This window comes from Poecilia reticulata, linkage group LG17 (assembly GCF_000633615.1).
Source record: "Poecilia reticulata strain Guanapo linkage group LG17, Guppy_female_1.0+MT, whole genome shotgun sequence".
NCBI lineage: Eukaryota > Metazoa > Chordata > Actinopteri > Cyprinodontiformes > Poeciliidae > Poecilia > Poecilia reticulata.
In genome coordinates this window covers 1,638,776-1,660,667 of record NC_024347.1, presented here as the reverse complement: position 1 = coordinate 1,660,667, position 21,892 = coordinate 1,638,776, and the positions used below count along the sequence as shown (strand labels likewise).

The following is a 21,892-nucleotide window of genomic DNA, read 5'->3' as shown; positions in this document are numbered from 1 at the left end:
ACCAGAACCAGAACCAGACTGCTCCCAAAAGAGCATTAGCTTCTGGCCAGGTACACCCTATTGAAATCCACCCTTGACCCTACAAAAATGTAAAGAAATAGCTTTTACTCTTTTTCATGTCATACCACCAGTGTTCCCACTCCCAAACTTTCTTCTCAGCACAATGCATTCTAGTCCATGTCCCTYAAGTTCAGCCTCCAAGCATGCACTCCAWTTTCCATAGTCAAGCTAGCATCACACCACCATGCCCAGAGTCTGAGCACCAGCAACACAGTATCACGGGGATACTGTCCTGTTTTTCCTCGGACAGTCACAGCACAGCACCCTTGTTTCCAGGACCTTCATTACCTCCACTGTAGCCGTCTTCTGTATCGTGGTTCCCATGACTTGAAACACTTCGGGGATGTGACATCAGAATCATCCTCATCAGTAGTGGCGTCCCCTGAGCATCCCTCATCAAATCGTCCGTTGCAATCTCTACAGCCTTCATCCTATCCTGTTTGATAAATKGTAATGAATGTACTTCTCTGCCAATTACTATAATCAACTGCGATCAAGTAGTTTTTCCCGAGGCGGTAAAGCTCTTCATGGCGGCGTTTGTTCTCTAAGGCCTTCACCAAACAGCCGGATGGGATGATMAACCAGCACACTCAGGCGGGCCCCATTAACTAATTAGGTGACTTTTCAGGATAAATGGCCACCCTTCATAGGGGTATCAGGTAAAATGGGGCTAAAGATAAAGCCACATATATATGACATTTTATATAGGATGTTATTTTGTTAGCTTATCTCAAAACATGCACTGAAATGTGTTGTTACAACAGGACAAAAATATGAATATGTTTGCAGGGCACTGTTTTTATCATTCCCTTAGTGAGCCACTTGATTCATAATACTCCCTCCTGACTGCTTCTAGAGCTTACAGCMAGCAATTTGAAGGCTGGTCTTCACACAGCTGAGCATAAATAAGAACATGGCAGCCTTCACGTTCACTCTTCCTCCGTTTACATTACTGCCACTGACTTGCTCAGAACTCCTGGATAAAAGCTGCTTGTCCGCATGTAGATAAGCCAGCGCTTAGGTGTTTCTAAGAGGATTATTTGCACTATGTASCATTTATGATGACAGTACCTCACTCTAAAGGCAACATTTTGGCTCAGACGCTAAGCTGAAGTCTTTTGTCAGGTGTATTATTACTGAACAGAGAAGGCTTGTCAGGATACAAACCTCCGTTTTTTTTRGACTCAACAGGCTCAACACCAGCTTTTATAAACTCATTACCAGACAACCAGTGTTTGTGTAGAGGGGTCAAATGACTTGCTGCTGACCCATTTGTCTTGGTTAAACACACGTAACACACACCTTTCAGCAAACGCCRTATGAGGCAACCTCAAACCATCTGAGTGAATTAAAAAAGAAAAAAAAAACAAAACAGCTTTATTAGATCATCTTTATGTTAATGCATAGGTTTACTTAATCTATGATGAAGCGTTCACCTGAGCATATGGCATGCCGAACAGGCACCATATGGGTGTGTGTGTGTGTGTGTGTGAAGAGACAAAGAGGGATTTAACCAGGCTTATCTGAGGACACGTAGGATGTGAATGCTACACYCCTGGCTATGATGAGGCCTGGCAGTGCAGGAGATCAGGTGACTGCATGGAGGGAATTAAAAGCTCCTCATTGTCAGGAGGATCATCATTGTCTGAGAAAAGGCTGATGGACGTCCAAACGCCTGGGCTCACTTATGCACAGAGGGAGCAGGAAACATGGGCTTGTCTGCAAAACACATGCCAGACACGTGAATGTTTAATTCATCGTGGTCGTGATGTCGGTAGCATTTGGCAAGTCTCCATCGGATCACAAAACAYKGATTCATCCACGACAGTATTGATGGAGCATCGTGTCTGGGCAGCCACAGTAAAGAACTGCGAATCTGAGGGTTTCAGGCCAAATTGTCAGTCTCTGCTGCCACCTGCTGTACAACAGTGGAAATACTCATTTCAGAGGACCCTCTACTACCATCTGCACTTGGCGCTGCTTTATTCTAGTTTTTAAACAGTTTTTAATATTTGGTGAAGCTTCAACGACTGTGGACATTACATTTTCTAAACATTAGTTGCTTGACATTTTGATATCCATGAGTTTAAGAGCTAACCCCTGGATATAAACTTGCTGGTTAGGTTCCCCCGTTAGCATGGAGTTGGACTTCATTTTGCCTCCAGAACAGCCTTAATTCTCCATGGAACAGATCCAAATATTCCTCCAATATTTTGGTCCACATGGACGGGACGGCATCATGTAGTTGCTGCAGATTTGTCATCTCTTCATTCGTGACGCAAACATGTTATTCCATGTTCTCAAGGTCTTCGATCCCACTGGGATATCTTGACTGTGGAGGTCGTCTCAATATCAGGGTTTCTGCGGGCCTCCCCAACTCAAATTTAGGACTTCTAAAGGCCATTGTGAATTAAATTTAAGACCTGTATTGCGATAGAAAAAATACAAAAGAATTGATGTAAAATAAACTAGCCAGCTTCTCTAGCTATCAAGGGTATGCTGGCAACTAGTTATTGTGTCCTACAACCGCTTGGAGTCGCAGAATGCAATGGTGTGTGTGTGTGTGTGTGTGTGTGTGCGTGCGCTGTGTGTGAGCGACTCAAATTTAGGCAGACAGAAAAGTCCTGCGAGAAAAGAAAAACATTAAATCAGTAATTCTTGAGAATAGGGACAAAATGGGTTTTAATTTTCCCATAATTTTTCTTTTTTGTTATTTCTCAACCTTATGTATGCAAATATGACAAATAATGGTTTGGAAATGTAAAGATGCTAAGGTACAGGCTCCCAGTTGCAACATTTTTTTTTTTAAATTACATTTTTAATCGACCTGTTCAATRGAGTTGGAAAATAAATAAAAAKGATTTTTAATTCAATTTATTGATACCTTTATAATTATTTATATGACTACTTATACTTAATTGTCATAATATATAATTTTAGTATTTCTTTAATTATTTTACTATTATAATGTATTGAGTTCTTCTCCTGAACAAGGGCTTTTACAAGCATCATCCACCGACTACAATGTTTAAAATAAAAAATATTAAGCAAATACCTGGAAAATATAAATTGTTGTGCTCACATGACCCAGGTTAGCTTAGTCAAATATTWAAAAAAATATATTTTGTGTATATTTTATTCAAATTTTGTGCTTTATCCATAGGACCCGTTTTGTCCCTATTCTCAAGAATCACTGAAATATGCGAGATTAAATAGTTCTGCCACATAATGCAAGACCTGTGATTAACGTGTCCAAGGCCAACTAATATTATTTAAAATGAATTTAAGACAATTTAAGGCCTTAATTTAACAATACATAAATTTAAGACGTTTTAAGGGTGTGTGGACWCTGACCTAGAATACAGTGAACTCATAGTTAAAAAAAAAAAAAAAAATATCAAGTTGAGGCTATTTAAGGTGCGTTGTACTGCTGGAAGGAGCCACCAGAATGAGCCTCACTGTGGGCAGAGAGGGATGGATGTTGATCAGCAGTAATACTGAGAGTCAGTTAAATATTTTATCTTACAGTTACTAAAATACTTAGTGACTGAATGTGTGYCAAAAATACCCTCTAAACCATTACACTATCAGTTTGAACCGTTGATATTGCAGTTTTAGCAGCACCGTTTAAAAGGTGCTGCTAAAATCGGGTCTTAACTCACAAGCGAATTTTAGCAATGATAAAAAGGAATAGAAGATCTAATTTTAGCACAGCTGACAAGTTATTTTCWCATTTAACCCTCAATCAAACAATGAGTGAGGACAAAAAACCCCACCGAACTTTATGATATTGCAATTTTTTAGATGTACTTGTCAAGCTCTTTTTGACATTTCTTTGGAAATATMTTTTTTAACCAACAAAAAGCAAAATAGTTCTACTCTCATTTTGTCTTTTTAATTCTTGCATTTAATTTATCGATTTTTTTTTTAAACATCATTTTAGTGGCACTGTTATTGTTCCATATTTTCTGCTCTSTGTGTTGCAGTATTGACATGTAGATGTGGATCGCTGTTACTCGSTAAGACAGGCAAAAACTTAACAAGTTTCACATTTCACACACTGCTTCCTTCTATTAATTCAATTTTATTTATTCTGATTCATAGAAGCATTTTTAGAAAATATAATTATTTTCCAGCAATTAAAATCAGATTAAAACCACCCGCCCGGCTGATTTAAATACTCTTGAAGAGATGGGAGAGAGCTAAGTTCATGGTAACAAGTTTCTCAATCAACATCAGCATACATCGAAAAAAAAAAAAAAAAAAAAGACAAAAAAACAAACAGAAACAAAAAAAGCATACTCACAAACACAGTTATCAAATATTCTATTATCATAAATTAAATCCTGATTGTGAACTAACAGCAGTACCACAATGGTTAGTGCATTTGATCTACATCTCATTAAAATAAATACAGTACAAACTCACTTTTAGTAATCACAGATTGTCAGTAAAAGGTGGGGGAAGGCGACGAGGAGACATCTTTTAACATTAAACGACTCGCACAAATGCATAAAACTCCCTTGAGCTCACTGGAGAACAGAACTACTGCGTGCGCGTGTGAAAGAATCTTCTCGTTATGCGAGAGAAACCATAACGAGTGCAAGCAGTTAAAAAGAAGGTGTACAGAACATGCACTTTCAGCAACAGATTGATGAAATGGCAAAGAATCCCCTGGACGAATCCATTTTTCAGCTCGAGTCCGTGGTGGGAGAGGAGGGCAGGGTGTTAAAAGCTCGTCTCACTCCAGTTCTCCGTTCTCCAATCTCTTCTTCCCAGCAGCGTCTTCTCCGTCCCCAGGTAATGTCATAATGCTCCGTCTCCGTTACCGCCTTCGTAACCTGCAGGAGAAAACGTAACGGGAGATGGAATAAAAGCTGGACTTATTGAATTGTCTTGTTAAGGGATCAAATGATAGGCAACACAGAAAGGGTTTCTGTTACAAAAGCGGAAGCGGAAAAGCAAAAGGTCCTAATAGTTTAAAGTAGGAGTAAGTCCAGACGTCTGGGCTCAAGGTTTTGATTTCGTGGCGTTTCGCATCCCGATCTGATGAAAGGTTACCAACGCCCGGTAATGAAGTGCTTTTTTCCCCAAGGACTCACATTTAATGGGACGCATGGCCATGACAATAAATAAAATGTTCATTTTTTATTGCTCTATTGAAAGTCTTTCCACGGACAATGACAGTCTGACCTTTAGGAACCTTGAGCTCGAGCCAAAATCGGCTTCCCGTGCTTCCTTCCTTCCTTCCAAAGCTGCTTAATTAAAGGACAGTTTTCTTTTGCCACGTCTGTGTGAGCAATTTTCTGCCTTTAGCAAGTGACATGCAGGTTGATTAGGTAGCAATCGACTGGCTCGCCCATCATAAACACCATCATCTCATTAAAACTGATGTCATGTGTGCAGAAAGCCGTTTAAACAGCCTGGACATGATGTTACACTGGAGTTTAAATCAGAGGGAATTAAGCAGATTTTATAAAAAAATAAACAAAAAATCAAGCCCTTTCATGTACATGAGGTAAATGTGTGGCTTCTGATGGGCTCCCATTTTGTGTAGTTGATGCATACTGGGATTAATGTTGTAGACTATACAGCGCTATAATGCAGAAAAATAAAGTAATTGCTTCATGTCACATTTTTACCCTCCTACTGACTTTCTTTGAATGAAAATTCAATGTTCTATTCATGGTCTTTGATTGCCTTAAATCCACATAATTAATGCTGATTAAGTATTTGGACTGCTCCATGTTGGGCTACTCCAAGCATTTGACATGCTGAGGTGAGAGAATCTTCATAAATGCAGACTGAGCATAGGCATAGCAAAATATGTAAGGTGATTTAGTGGGTTATTGCTGCAAAATTGACAAAGTATAGGTGGTGTTTTCTCTTTGTGAGGTCATGGCTCATAATTTTGAGATCTGAAACTTATATGACAGCCTGACATATAAATTTGTATCAAACTATTTATGCTAACCCAGCAGATGGAGACATAATACTAGAGTCAAGATGCTGATTTCTGGTCACTGATTTTGCAAAGCTGAATCTCTAGGTTAGATTTTAGCCAATCCTGACTTCTGTTGAAGGATTAGCAAAAGAAAAAGTGTCCGGTATCAGCAATAAAAAAACACGAACATTAGAAACATTCCAAAGTTAAGAGTTGTGTCTTTGATGACTGAACATTGATAAACATGCAAAAACTGAAATCCTCCAGGATATGGGACGTCAAAACTCAAAAAGTAAAAAAAAAAACCCACCATATTTAATTCACTACTTTACAAGACACATTGAGGGACATTAATGTTTGTTCTTGTTTAAGGAGATCTATTCAAATGAAAAAACAAAAAAATAAATAAAACAAGCTGTGTCCAAATGGATATTTTAAAAGACTTTGTGTTTGTTAATTTTTATGTTTAATGTAACTATAGAGTAGCTTCCATACGCCTCTCTGTGATTATGAATTATTTACACGGGGACCAGAGGTGTTGTCAAATTGTGTGTGTATAAAGGGGCGTGTCTGTGTGACACAGCTCTGCAGGTTAGAGGATTTTACGACTACTTTAAAAAGGATTAGAGTTGAAATAGAAAGTCTCTTGAATCAGCACTTAGCATGCTGAGCGTATGCTACTAAAGCGAGTATTTCCTGTCGACTGTTACCAGACAATTAGACTTCTGAAAGATGGTCATCTTCTCCCAACCCAGCAGGATGGAAACACCTAAATGCAACATCACTTTTATACTTTCATACATTCGGCTTCCTGAAGACAAAAAAAAAAAAAAAGGAGCAGCCAGGAAACTTCATCTGCCTTCATTACTAAATGCTTCAATGGAGCTAAAAATAACTAAATCTTCCTCCCTCAGTGGCAACTTCCACACCAAAGAGTGTTGTTGTTTGAGTGACATGTTGACAAGTTTCCCAATTGGATAAAAGATTGGGTTTTCAGTCAACCGATTTCTTAGTGGCTCTCTATAAAGGAGCCTTTTCTCATCCATCGATATCACTCAAAATGTTTTTATTCTGGGTTTGTTTTCTTGGGAAGAAAAAAAAGAAAGTCAAAAAGCTAATTTTCCATCTTTCTACCAATCCAGAGTATGATCTGTTGTTTGACATTTTTAGGCTTTCATATCAAAGACAGGCTTTCTTTTCCTCTTGCTTTCAGCGAGCGCTTAACATTTTAGACGTTTAGATAACGTAAATGACAAGTCTGGAACAAACGCCGGTCGTCTCCCTTTGTTTCTTCAAGCGTCTGCAGGAATTTCGATTTAAAATTCCAAACATTCGGAGACAAAGCCGTTTTCATCAGTCTTCAGAGGAAAACCTAATGGTGACATTTTACTTTTGTCACCAGGCAGACGTATCCGGTATTGATCTGCAAGAGGGAGAAACTGAGACTTCGGTGTAATAACTGAAGCAAACGATACGAGTGCGCTGAATCCCTGATATGACGGATCACAGAGAGCAATCAGACCTTTCATACTTGAGATAATTAGCTCTACTACTACGAAGTCAAAGATGTGCAACCTCACTGAGTTGAAGATTTTCTGCAGCAGAATTTTAAGATGCGCCGCTCTGGATTACAAGGGTAATTGGCAGTGGGCTTCGCCTCATCATTAGCATTCTTTCAGTTCCAGCAACCCCAAGGTCGACGTCTCCAGCACCGCGCTGCTCAGAGTGGAAAATGATGATGAATCAGCTAAACTCGTCTGGCAATTATCACAATAATGGAACCGAGGAAAAGAATTAAGCATGAGAAGTAAAAGGTGGAAATGAGAAAGTTGTCGTCTGCTTTGTCGACGGAGGCTGCCAATGGAAGTGAGACATGCCTGGAAATTAGCCAGATTATCCCTTTAAATGATATTCTATGATCTCTTACTTTGATCAATCATTTATAAAGCGACTGTACGGCCTTGCTTTTAATGCGTAGGGTGTGACTCGTGCGTGAGGGGCTTAATAAAAGCGAGGTTGAGCAAAAATAGCAAACACTGAAAAGTGAAAAAAAAAAAGAACAATTTTTGTTCAAAAACACATGCATTATAAAATTGGGTGGAGGGTAATTAGTGGTCACACCACATGCATCAGAAAGGGAATGGAGCAGATACATACACCCAGCAGGGAAGTCCAGGGATCTGTTTCTGTACTGGGGAAAGGTGGGCTTTTTCACAGGGAACCTGCGATCTGAGGGCCTCTCCAGATCACAGGGCTTGTCCCTTTCCATGCCTGAGAGGGGAAATGTCAGGAGACATACACAGAGTGGGGTGTGGGAATTAAAATAAAGAAAAGGAAGCAATAAAGGTGGTGGATAAGCGATAAGATGCCAGCACAGTCTAAAGGGTTGGAAGAATACAAAATAACAGACCCATGCTGAGTTCATAAGGTACAGAAATGAAAGGAAAAAAAGGCACGATGACACTGTTTTGAACAAATGTAGAGAGAAATGCATTTATACTCCAGCATGCACAAAGAAACGCCACAGCAGGGGGCCGGAAACAGACCATGTCAGAGGAGCAGTACCTATGTCAAATGAGTTGGACTTCCTGGTGTGATGGGATGTTTTGGGGAATCCATTATGATCTGCTTCCTCATCTGTGGGTGTATACGGAGGGGGGTCATCATCATTATTCACCACATTCTGCCCAAATGGTTTACTATCTTCATTTAAGAACAGGATTTATCTGTACGAGTAGAAATGAAGCTGATAAATGAAAAACATCCGACTTCTGCTAATCGAAATGAGGAGAATGTCTGAAAATCTTCAATAATAATAATAATGACATGAAGTACAGACGAAGTAAGAATGGACATTCAAAAATTAATTTGAATCGCCTCAATTAAATATGTAACGGTGATCATTTTTAAAACACTTAACTTGATACACAGAAACTGCTCTCAACTTTTGTGGATTTTTATTCAGATATATTCTAGGATGTGGTAACAAAATTAACGGTAAGGTGTTATAAAAAGAGTTTTAGCTTGAAAAACAGTGAGTGCTGTTGTAACGACAGAGTCAACATCGGTTTACGGCTGTGTCCAAATTGTTCAGTCCTTAGTGAGGATTATTAGGAAACCATTTTCTAAAAACGGTATTAAAACTGTCAAATCTAGACAGTAAACATGTTCTAAGGCAGGGGTGCCCAGACTTTTTGAGAGCAAGATCTACTTTTTCTCTCACCAGCCGCCTGAGATCTACCTCATGACACAAAGACATAAAAATAGCAAATTAAACTCTATTGACTTATTTTATATGCGAATATACATCAGTTATAGCAGAAATAATAAAGTGACAGAAAACCTAATCCAGTTTMTTCCTCARTGAGATTCTGACACTGGGAGCAGGTTACCGGTTTCTCAGTCAGCAGCTGGTTGCAAACCTGAGGCCAGCAGGTGTCAGTCAGTCATGGTGGATCTGAAATTTGGTTTGATGACTGAAATATGAGAAACTACAGACTGATAGGAGGAACCAAAGAGCCCAGTAAAGGTAAAGACAAATTTTCTGAAGTCGGGATATAATTAATTTAATTTCACATAATTATCGCGGTAGAATTTGTTAAAACTTAATGAAATATATTTGTCCTATTTGATGATGTGACGTATGCTCACAAACGAACGAGGTAATTAGTCCAAGTTTGTCGTTCAGAAACTACAGCAGGTGTGATGAGCCACAGCAAAGGTAAACAAAGGTAAAACAATCCGAAAAGACGATCAACTCAAAACCACTCCTACCTTTTTACTCTCGGTCTCTTTGTTGTTTAAGCACACCCATTGCCATGGCAACCGCCTGCGCCCCGCAAGCCGAGCAAAGATTACATTAAAAACACAACATTCAGTCCGTTATGATATCAGGTTTCCAGGCTTGATATTTATTTCTCGATTATTAATAAGCCTCATGAACACAGCGGTGGTTGAGTAGCTAATTTAAACTCCTACTCTGTTCATCAGTCGGTCTTTGAGTCGCCTTTTTTTCTCTTTTTTTTTTTTGTTAATGGAACCGAAATGCACTGAATTGCGCAACACCTTGTTGAAACAATAATTACTGAAATTATTAATTTTAACATGTTTCATTGACTTTTTATAATTATTCTTTTTTAATGAAGCTACAAACGTTTAGGATCTTAGTGAATATTTTTGATAAGCCTGTCAGAAGAGGAAGTGCTGGACTCAGCCTCCTGGCAGCGTTCAGTTTGTCACCTGCCGAGATCGACTCAAAACCTTTCCGTGATCGACCGGTCGATCGCGATCGACGTATTGAGCACCCCTGTTCTAAGGTGTGATATAATTTACAAAGTAAAGAGAAAGGAGCAGTGTAGTGACTCAATCAATGTAGGAAGTGTCTGTTTGTAATGATTATACTGTTTTACAGTTTTTTTCCGGTATTCAACCTATTTAACAACGTCCAGTCTGAGTCACAGACCACGAGGTTAGGGTCTTGGGGAGCCGTTGTTCTGCAACATTTAGGTATATCCCTGGTCCAACATATCTGATTTAGCATACTTAGCAGATTCAGGTGTTTTGAAGACACATCTAAAGTTGCGGGACTCCGGGTCTTGAGGACCGGAAGTTTGAAACCTCTGGTTTGGAGACTAAGTTTAGTCTGAAATCTAAGATTCGAGTCCCGATCTCTGGCTACGACCATGTAACGGCATTTTAATAATACCGTGGCTGATGACGGTGGGATTGGCATCCTCTAAGCCAGGGCTCCTCGTCTCGCTGCTCACGTTGTCTTCAGACGCTGTGTGAGCTGGAGGCAAACTCTTCTGGTCGTTGTTCTGTTCTTCGAGACTCGCGGGAGTTTTCGGTGAAGTCTTGGTCTTTTCCGGAGAGGTCTTGTCTCTCTGGAGGTCTACACTGGGCTGGCGGCAGAGAATAGCGTGTGTTTATTCCATGTTTCATGTCTATTGGCCTGCAGCAGAAAAAAAAAAAAAAATCCTATTTATTTACCACATACCTTTTTGGGAATGAGAGGACGTTGTCCCTCTGGTCCTCGTCCTCTCTGCTTCTCTTCCTGCGGTCTTTCACTCTGTTCTTCTCCCTCTGGCATTCCTGCCTCTTCTGGTAACAAAACCACAGGAAACTCCATCAACTTCGTGATCAATCAAAACTTTGTTTCTGATTTAAAACCAAAAGCCCCGAAGCAGAGACTCTGACAGAGAGACTTTATGGGCTCCGAGACGCAAGCCATGACTGAAGAAAAGAAAAGCTGAAGTAAAAACAAATCACAAAACAATTCTGACGAGGCACAGTTCCCAGATGAAGCCTCTACGTTTAGACCTGACAGCTTTTCTTCGTGGCTATGCTACAGGTAAATCGGATTGTCTAAGGAGGTTGTTCTGCACGTTAAAGTTAGCATTTCAACCAGTTTGAAACTGTGAAGTATGCAGAGCCTTGACTCCATTGAACCCCTTTGCATCCACATGATTCGAATTTGAATAGCTTCAAACAAACCGAGGTTTTTTTAGGCGGACCAGAGTTTGCTTTTATCGATTGTGCATTCACAACTCCCCAAACAACCTGGACTTTCTAGGTAAACAAACTAGTTAGATTAAAGCGTACTAAGCAGGGTTATTGTGAATGCACCCTTAATGTGCGAAGCCGTAATTGCAGTTAAAATGATTCCAGAAAAGGAAGGCTAAATCCAAATGGATGATACACATGGCTTTTTTCTTTTTTTTCCTAAAATACTTCACAATCATGCCCTTCCTTGCGGGCATCTATCAGAAATCCCACTTTTGCAAGACGTTGCACACCACAGAGGCTTTCCTGTCTCCAACAATGTGTCTGCTGACAGATCAAACTCTATTTGCCGTAGAAGTTGCACTACCTGAACTGTCCTGCAGATGTCTCTGCCTTATCACAGCCAGACTGGGCTTGGAGCTGTGCGGAGGCGGCTCCGGCCTGGCGCTGCCAACACCGCTGCTCTGGACGTCTTCTCCCGCCTCGGTCCGCGCCTCAGTCAGTGGGACGATCCTCTCCTGCCTGGCCGTCTCCATCTGCCTGTCCGTCTGGTGTTTGGAGGACGCCACATGTCCGTTACTCCGCGGATCTGTCAGGGCGTCCGAGATGGCGTTTGATCCGTCGGCGCTGTGCTGCGACGACTCTTTGATGTCGCAGGTGCTGCTGCTGTCGGAATCCTCGATTTCCGCCCCAATGCAGCTGTACACCATGCTGACCAGATCTGTGGACTGCAGCACAGGGGGAAGGCCGCACGCAGAATCCCAATTAGGCAGAATCAGATAAATGTTTGCATCGTTCACACCCGCAACTCTGCTTTTTGTGGACGTCCTGGTAAGATTTTGTTGAAAACAAAACGAATATTATGATTCCAAATATCTAATTATTGAAAGATTTCTAACTTAATTTGATAGGGAAAAGAGTCAGAGCAGACATTTGGTTCTGTAAGAGTGTGCAGCAGAGATTTAAGATAAGCCTTAATGTCTATGTTTCACACAAGCAGCTGCACAAATCCCAGACATAAAAACGCTGGGAGTAGCAGGTGGTGAGCACAGCAGGCAGCTCTGCTCCGTGTCATCACATGGGACTACAGAGGTGGGAGCAGGGAGCTCATGAACTGACATCTTCATTATAAAGCAAACTTTATAGCCTAGCTTTTATTGTTCTGTACATTCCTTCTTTAATCATGCAATAATCTTCAAAGCACCAACTATTCTTGAAATCTGATTGGCCACCCTGCCTAGCCTTCCCCACCATATGTGTTAGCTTGTTCATAGCCATCTACGCCAGTAGATGACAGAAATGCTCCTTTTTTACAACCACCATTAATTATTTCGTTGTCGTTGATTATTTCAAGTTTATATTTTTAAAAAAGGATATTACATATCAATTAACATTTACATGTTATACATGAGATTATAGCCAAGTGGCTAATTTCCATGCCCGGTTCCATTGGCAGGTTGATGCACTGCATATGCAGGGGTGAAAGTAGAGGGGTACGGCAGGGCACTGCGTACCTCTAAAAGATTTAGCGGGGGTACGCAGTACCTGCAAGAGAGAGGAGCGGCTGTCAGTTGTAAAAACAATCAACGGGTTCACTGTGCAGCCGTGAGTTCAACCACTAATCAGCCGTGACTGATTAGTTTTTCAAGAACAATCTAAAACACGACTTAATCAGTTAATAAATAGCTTTATCCCCATTTCATTTTGTTTCTGAACTGTTCGTGCTTTACTAGAACAGGGCTGCAATAATACGTCGATCTCAACTGAACGCCGCCAGGACGCTGAGACCAGCACGTCCTCTGGCTGGGTTAAAACGCTCGTAACTTTATTAAAGAACAGCAACAAAAAATCAACAAAACGTTTTCAAATTAATGACCCAACAACAATAATAATTTCAGTGATTATTGTTTTAACAAGGTTTTGCGCAATTCTGTGCGTTTCGGTTCCATTACCAAAATAACTAGCAGAGCAGGAGTTTAAAATTAACTAATCAACCACAGCTGTGTTCGTGAAAGTGCTTCTCAGTAATCACAAAATAAATATCAAGCCTGAAAAGCTAATGTCGTAATGGACTGAATGTTATGTTTTTAACGTAATCTGCTGAGCTTGCGGAGAGCAGGCAGTTGCCACGGCAACGGGTGTGCTTAAATGACAGAGACGGAGAATAAAAAGGTGTGAGTGGTTTTGAGTTGATCACCTGTTCGGGTTATATGTTTAACTAAGTATTTAACAAACAAATGGCTTCTACCGGCATAATTATGTAAAATTAAATTAATTGTCTAATATTAAAAAAATAAAAGTTTTATTGCTCTCTGGCATCTCGCTTTGAACTCAGAGTCTGAGAGGCTTTTCCTCTATCAAACCATTTTTTCCCCTCTTATTTAGTGGAAATATTGATTTTGATTAGATTTTCTCCAAAATAATCTTTTTCAACCTTTATAGCTCCACTGTCGGAAATGAGGATCTAACATTTACAAATGACATTGAAATAAATTATATATATATATACTTTTATGTCATAGTACCCCCAAGAATTTAAAACTACTTTCACCCCTATGCATATGGTAGATGAAAAAGCAAACTCAGACTACTACACACAAAAAACACTCTTCATAAAGAATAAAAGGGAATAATGAAACAGTTATTTGCTATTTGTAGTTCATAAGGATTCATTAAGTTTGACTTTAAGTCGATAAGTTGAATAGAGTTAGCATAGCAGCGCTAAAAACAGAGTTGTATACAGAAAAGCAGTCTCAGACTACCATACAAAAAAACTCTTTACTAATGAGAATATGGAGTTATTAAACAGTTATTTGCCATTTTTTGTCGTCTGTAATGGTTCAGTTTCTTTGACTTTAAGTTGATAAGTTGAATAGCGTTAGTAGGGTTGCCACCCGTCCCATAAAATATGGAACCGTCCCGTAATTGGCTGTCAAATGTAGCATCCCGTATTGAATCGATACGCAACAACAATTTGTTCTGTATTCTACAAATGTGTGTGTGTGTGTGTGTGTGTAATAATAAAGAAGTGATCCCAGAGTACTTTATATAGTAGGCTGCCTCAGTCATTGTTTGACTCACGGTGTTGGTGTTGCGATATTGTGCCCAACTGCTTTTTGGGTAACAATTAGATGAAATTGCAATTTTAGTGTGCCACCCTTCTCCAGCTTGTGCCCCTGTAGAAGGGGCATAAAGTGTAGAAAAAATTATCTAGTCACGTCTGAGTGTAACTATTGAAAGAACTAAGATAATAATAACAAAGGTCATATCATTCTTTTTAATGCTGCTATCTGCTGTTGCACTGTTCGGCTGCAGAATAATTTTGTTTTTAAACTGAGTACACAGATCCCCTTTCAAGGATGCTCGGCTCGGTCTCCAAACTAATCAGACAGCGTGTCAACAGCTGCTGGCTCCCAGGGACGCTCCGTTACACTATACCTGTCTTTGGATGGAGCATGGGGGGCTGGCGGCCCTCAGTCCGTGAGCAGGTACGCCCTGAGCTGGCCGAGGTGAGGACAAGGTCCCGTTCGCTCCTGGAACGGCGCTGTCTGGCCTCCCTGGGTCTTTAGGGTGCTGAATCATGGAGTAGACGTTCTCTGAGGCGCACCTGGAAACACACAAGGCCTTGGTGACCGGACAGCTGAGGTACAAATATGTTGGTCAGATGCAGCTAACCATTAGCTTAGTGATCGATTTTTATGTAGATCATTCTGAYGATTAATCAATTAATCGGATAAAACAATTTCCACTTAAGTTCATTTTACACAATACTAGAAATGCAAATAATAATTCAGATTACTTTTTTAAATAAGAAAATAAACATTTTATTGCCTAAAATGCAGTAACATTTAATACTGTTTTGTACACATGATCATTTGTGGCAAAGTGTGAATCTGCAGCTACAAGTAAACTTCTAGCATCAGCATGTGAAAAGTGCAGCCCTTTCTTCTCGACTCTGCATAAATACAGTGTGTGGCTGATCTGCCGACTATTTTTTGATTAAATTAATAATAACTGTAGCGATGAATCACTAAATTAGTTGACGATTATTTCATGAATCAATTAATCAAGATTATTCAGTTTAATTGTTTCAGCCCCGCCTGACTTGTTTTCAAATTGCATTAAACATTTGCAGTTAGTAAATTTTGTTTATTTATTTTTTAAAAACAGTTTATAGAATAAATGCTGTTTAAGTCAGAAGGTTAAAAACCATCATAATTAGAGGGAAGGTTAATGTTTTGAGCTTTTAGTGATTCACAAACGTTTTTATTATTTCAGGGTCAACCGGTCATATAATAATGACAAAAAAAATCAATTATTTTTGAATCAATATTTGGCAAAACAACTTTGAACTTATTGTGAATTTTCTCTGTTGTCCAACATATATGACGCTTTTAAGCTTACAATGGATTTACAACAGAGTTGAGGCTAAGTCATTCCTCAAGCTTGATATTCATCCAAATCCAGCTTTATTTGTTTGGTTGGTTGATCTTCGTCACGTTTGAACCCTCATCTTTGTTTATCCCAGCTTTACCCACCATCACAAAAAGTACGACGACCTTCATGCTGTAAAAACTTTCACAAAAGTTGTTGCAAGAAAGATAAAATTTTTTTTTAAAAAGCCATGGTGAAAACGAAGAGAAGACTTGAGCGAAAGCAGCAATAAAAATCCCATCTACCAATTTATTATTCGACATTAAACAACATCACCTGTTTTCCAAGAGACAAATTAATGGGCTGGCCTTCAAGTGAGCGACCTCTTTAATTCTCTCTCTGATTAGCTCGAAAGTTTATGTAATGTGTTTTCACTGCTCAATAGAAGTGTTGTTTACCGGCAGAGCTAACGGCGTGACCGGTGTTCTAAGCAGACCTGTGAGCAGAAAAACAAACCGGAGCCTTCGTCAAGTGTCACCTTTTTCTTCTTTGATCAGTGACATAGTTTAATAAGCGAGCTCCCACTGAGTGCTGCCCTCGGCTCTCTTCTCAGAGAGGGTAACGATAAGTTGGGAAAAAACAAAACAAAAAAAAAAAACATAGTTTGCCTGCTTGTATTTTCTCCATTTGGCAACGCGCCGCAGTTTTAAAAAGTCGAGGAGTAAATAAGACCTGCCTGAATGTACAGAGAGCCGTAAATTCAAAGCGAAAAACAGCTGAAGACAAGGAAAACATTTCCCTCCGCTGAAATATTTATGAATAGTAAGCGTTGCGATTGCATACGGCTGGCTTCCTATAGCAGCCATCACAACTTAAACGTCCCTCCGGTCGCCTGCTCCGACGCGGCTCACTCACTCAGACTCCTGGTTGGAGAAGGTGGAGTTGCGATTCTTGCGGAACCCGGAGAAAATGGACAGAACGCTGCGCCTCTTCTTTCTCCTGAGTGATTGGGCCTGATGGAGGGATGACAGCTGACTGAAGGAAGAGGGATATAAACACAAAAAAGACAGAAGAAGTGTGAATGCTGGAGAAGATTGGAGGAGGAAAGTTAGATGGATTTTTTTTTTGTGGAGTTGCAATGATAAAACCTGTAAGAAAAAAAAAGTATTCAGACAATGCAGCCATACATTTTTATGTATTTTCTCAAAATTTTAAGTGCAAGCAAAACCAAAGTCGCAAACAGCCTCCATAGTAAAACACGGCGGTGGCAGGGTAATGCTGTTGGAAAGTTACTTTCAGCAGGAAGAGGGAATCTGTTTTGATGTAAAGATTAAATATGTAAAAAATGTAAACATAAAGAAAATCTGTTAAAAAAAAACAAAGTTGCAAAGGATTTGAGACTATATGGAGGAGGTTCATCACCCTGAGGCAAAATTAAATGACCTAGTTAAAGTTTATGCCTAAATCTAACTGAAAACCTGCAGCAAAATTTTAAAAAATGTCTTTTTTAATAGAAATTCTCCATCTAATTGGATAGTTTGAGCTGTTTTTCAGTTGCTTACAAACCACAGTTAATTTTCTTCACCACTTTGCTCTAAAAAAATACATTTCAAGTTTTTTTGTTGTAGCGTAGCAAAACATGGAAAGGTACGTAGTGTTTCCCATTTTCCGAGATTTCTGCTGATTGTGAAACTCCAATCAGTAGTTATTTTTTATCTACTATACAAGCAAAACAAAGGATAACAAAAACTCCCTGAAAAACAAAACATCTTTTATGAAAGGATATCAGGGCTGTTGAGAGGATGAACTGATTATGTAATATCAACATAGAAGTTTTTGACACTATGATGTGTTTCACAGATTTTGAATGAAAGGTTTATAAAGGGATTATGTTGCACACAAATGTATCATTACTGGATCAAGAAAAAAGTTTTCGCTGTAATAAGTGTGAGGGACGAATGAAGCCGACTGCGCCTCCAATCTGAACGCCTCCATGTGTAAATACTCACATCAAATCAAACAGACTAGACGTGACAGATATTGAAGACGGTTGGTTATTTTGCTAAAAATAAATAAATAAAGACCCAATCTTTGCAAATCGTAGACATTTGTTGCCGGAGCGGGACGAGCCAGAGCGAGCAGCTTCCCGTCTACAAGCCGCGATTAAGGCGACCGCCATTTTTCTGGAAGTTCTCAGTCTGGCGTGTTTCAGATCCGCCGTTGCTCCAGTGTGTCTGATTTAAAGTGATGGGCCATTAAACAGCCGCCAGCGATCCCGATGACCTGCTGAGGGACTAATTTAATCATTTAAATCGTCTGTGATGGAGCAGAAAAACATCTAAAACACGCAGGAAGGCGAGTGCAGAGGATGAGGACTGGGGAAGACATGGGGACGCACTATGACACTAATTTCCTTCTCAGTCATTTCATGAAAATAAATAAATGTATAGTTTTGTGATTTATTCACCAACAGTTGAGCAGATTGTTAAAGGACCAGGATCATTTAGGAATATGGTGGCGATACCAACATTGATTTTGTTCTGCTGATGGAACTTTGTGTAAGGTCTGATGTAAAACAGAAGATGTGAAACTGTGGAAAAGAACATTATGCCCCGTTTTAAGAACAAAGATAAACGGCGCATTTGGTCTTTTTCTATCCCAGGAGATTTTAAGCAAAATTCTAGCAAATTCTGCTTTAAAAAAACTGAAATAGGATGGTTAGTGTATAATAGATGAATAATAATCCAAAACCTATGATCAAAACCAAACTTTTTCACCAAGTCCAAAATCGACTTCTTCCATGGCAATCAGTCCACAAACTATAGAAACAAAGCAAAACAAAAACTGTGAGGTGAGGTGAAGAGAAAAGACCATCCATACTTTAAAGATGACTCTCTGTACATTTTAACCTTTGACAATATTAGAAAAAATCTAAGCATCAGTTTTAAGTGTGACGTGTAAGCAGCAGGGTCACCAACAGCTGTGGTTTGTAAAAAAGTAAAGAAAATACAATCTCAGTGTTTATTTTTTTTCTTTTACTGAGAAAAATCAACACAAAAGTTTGGATTTCTATCTTAAGACTAATAAATAATCTGCTACACACACACACACACAGCTAATGATTTAGCTCGTTCTCCTCATGCAACATGAGTGTCCAGCTAAAGAAATCTGAAAACTCTCACCTTTATCATTTTGACTTGAGAAGTAATAATCTTTTCTTTTAAATCATAGAAGACCCTCCTTATGAGATTCTCTGCAAAGCCAGGCTGTAAAACCGAATAGCAATCTGTTGATTCTCCCCTAAAGCAATGACCTTCACGTAGATGTAGTCATCACTAGTTTGATCGATTGGCTGGAAATTCATGCTTGCAGCGAATCAACAACGAGTTTTGCGGCCAAGGCTGGATTCACAGACTTAATGGTTTGAACCGCGGCCGCGCGGCTCTTTGATCCAGCGTGCCACAACTCGACCTTTCAGTTTCATATCTGGAGCTAGCTGCCGCGGCTCTGGTATGGCATCACTTTGCCACAAATGGAGGCAAGGTCACATTTTTACTGCGTAAAAATTAGTGGCATATTTCCCGCTGTGGAGTTTCAGAACAGAAAATAATAATGTTAAATAGAAAATAATAGTTGCATTCATAATGATTTGGGTTTTTACAATAAGAGACATCAACATTTTAGTCTGCATTTCCATGAATTTACACGTAGATCTGTTACCTAAAGCTCAGAAGAGAAAGTTGGGCCAACATATCGGAACAGACAAATGGATGAAAGTGTATAAGAGATTACAATTATTCCAATGATTAATTGATTAATCAGATTTTAAAAAATTGTCACTCTGCAGATCTTTCATTTAACCACTGCACACAAACAGAGATACAGCACTCTGTGATCATTTGTAGCAAAGATTGCATCTGCAGTATTTTGCTCTTTCAGCAAATGTCCTTTCATAGAGTCTTGATATTCAAGTTAACGATTAATCGATTACTAAATCAGTTGAAGATTATTTCAATCATCAATTAATCATCATTAATTGTTTTTGTTCTATAATAAATTCTTTACTTCCAAAAACTGCTTCAAATCTCTGACCTGCCGACATCCCCCCCAAAAAAAGAGCATTTGCATTCTTCTTGTTCTGTGACTCTTTCAGCACAACCTCTTTCACACGATGCTTTTTTCTGTTCATTAATTCTCCTCTTCGGGAGCAAAAATGAAAACTCTCTGTTGGTCTAAGTGTGGAGAGTAAGTGTGTTGTTGTTTTGGCAGTGGGTGTGTTGGGTCATTATCTTGCACCAAGATGAAATATCTGCAGGTTTTGTTGCATTTTTCTTTCTTTTTCTCAAATTTTTTTTAGAGGTTTTTCTCTTAGCTTTTTGGACAAATTATTGACTATTATTAGCTATTACTATTAGCTATTCCTCTAGCTAATAATGTTTTGCATCCTCTGGTGAACCTTCTATAATTTTGCCCATGGAACGTTCTTGTGACTCACTCCTGCCCTCTGCAGGTTGGCAATTGTATCACTAACGGTTGTTTTAGAGGGATTTCTTAATAAAAGCTCTCATGTCTCTGCTGTCAGCTGCTAAATTTGCTCCTCGCTCGAACAGCTTGACAGATATTCCAAAACAGTTCTTCTGCTTTTTTTTTTTTTCTTCAGTGTTTGTATAAAAAGGTCTGATTGATTTTCCATCTTCACAATTGCTTGACTTTCATCCATAGGCAGCTGTCTGCTTTTTAATGTTAGTTACACCTGTTATTATGAAAGACGTCTTCAGCGTCATGACCTGACAGAGTGTAATTTCAGCAATACATCTCAGAGACATATTGCAGTACTTTTGCCCTTGAACAGTTACACATGATGCCATCTTTTTTTTATTATTTGTCTAGATGTAAAAACCTGGAAAAAAAGCATCTCATATGCTTTGATTTCAAATCTAAATGTTTACAATCTATGGGATAAAAACTGAAAACCCCAGTCTCCGTGTTCCTCTAGATGTGGAGGGAGAAATGCAAGAAGTTTTTAAAAAGCTACACATACACAGAGCCGTAAATGATTCTTCTTTCTATTGCAAATTGATTGATTTTGTGTCCATTTGATGAAGGAGCGCATACAGAGGCAGTTCCAGCCTGTTTGGCGAATAATTAATTGAGTGTACTGAACTGTTTGGATAACTAGGATCAGTCGGAGTGAATGTGTGATTGCATTGAATTGAATTGACTGGGTGACATAAATAAACTGAAATGAATTGAGTTTTTTAAAAAAGTGAAGTGTGACTCAATGCAAAACAGTGAGAAAAAAAGTCTTTTTTTTTTACAGTGAGTCTGCAAAAATACTTATAACTTTATTAACTTAGTCTGTTAGAAACCATGAAGCAGCTAGTAGGACAGTAGCTAATTTAAAAGAAAAATAACTTAATGAGTCAGCTACTGATCCTAGCTGCTTCGAAAATGACATTTCTCAGTTTGTTTAGTGCCTAGGTAACCTAACTGAGAAGTCATTCAAGAGAAACCCTTGAATGGCTTCTTTAGCAGGTCAGAGGTCATAGAGCAACAGGTCAAAAAAAAACTAAATCCGATGTGTGACCCCACCTGTCAGGCAGAACTCTCTTGCTGTAGAAATCTGGAAGTCCGTCCTCCAGCATACTGACTCCTCCGTTCTCAGAGCAATGCTGCGCACACATAAACACACACACACACACGCACACACACGCACACACACACCCACACACGCACGCACACGCACAAATAAGAAGAAGGAAAACAACAAATGATCAGTCTGCCAAGTCCACAAGAAGCGGAAAGGATAACAAAAAGGTGCGATCGTTTCAAAAGGCTGGTGGATCTGAATCCAACGCCAGCAGAAGTCCGTCTGTAAAACACCTCCTTTAACACGCCGCCCCAAATAAATTTGCACCGTTTTAGAAATGAGCTTTGAAAGAGACTAAACAAACAAACTGCTCAGTTTGTTGATGCCCCGCGGTCTCCCGGGGAGACGGCGGTTCGCTATTA

The 21,892-nt window shown here is 39.4% G+C and overlaps 1 protein-coding gene across 3 annotated transcripts in view; it reads right to left on the bottom strand.

Annotated features, from left to right (window-relative positions):
- Positions 1-4,061: 4,061 nt before the first annotated feature.
- carmil3 (capping protein regulator and myosin 1 linker 3) overlaps positions 4,062-21,892 on the bottom strand; it is a 110,301-nt gene continuing 92,470 nt past the window's right edge. The window contains exons 32-40 of one of the 3 annotated variants that reach the window (XM_008432998.2): positions 21,473-21,552; positions 16,796-16,915; positions 14,945-15,113; positions 11,874-12,234; positions 11,001-11,104; positions 10,710-10,905; positions 8,570-8,641; positions 8,162-8,275; positions 4,062-4,901 (exon numbers count right to left, since the gene is read on the bottom strand). In XM_008432998.2, the coding sequence (XP_008431220.1) occupies positions 4,867-4,901; positions 8,162-8,275; positions 8,570-8,641; positions 10,710-10,905; positions 11,001-11,104; positions 11,874-12,234; positions 14,945-15,113; positions 16,796-16,915; positions 21,473-21,552 (1,251 nt within the window). In that variant the 3' untranslated portion in view covers positions 4,062-4,866. The remainder of the gene's footprint in view (positions 4,902-8,161; positions 8,276-8,569; positions 8,642-10,709; positions 10,906-11,000; positions 11,105-11,873; positions 12,235-14,944; positions 15,114-16,795; positions 16,916-21,472; positions 21,553-21,892) is intronic. The other 2 variants (XM_017310136.1, XM_017310137.1) reach the window with 2 other exon arrangements.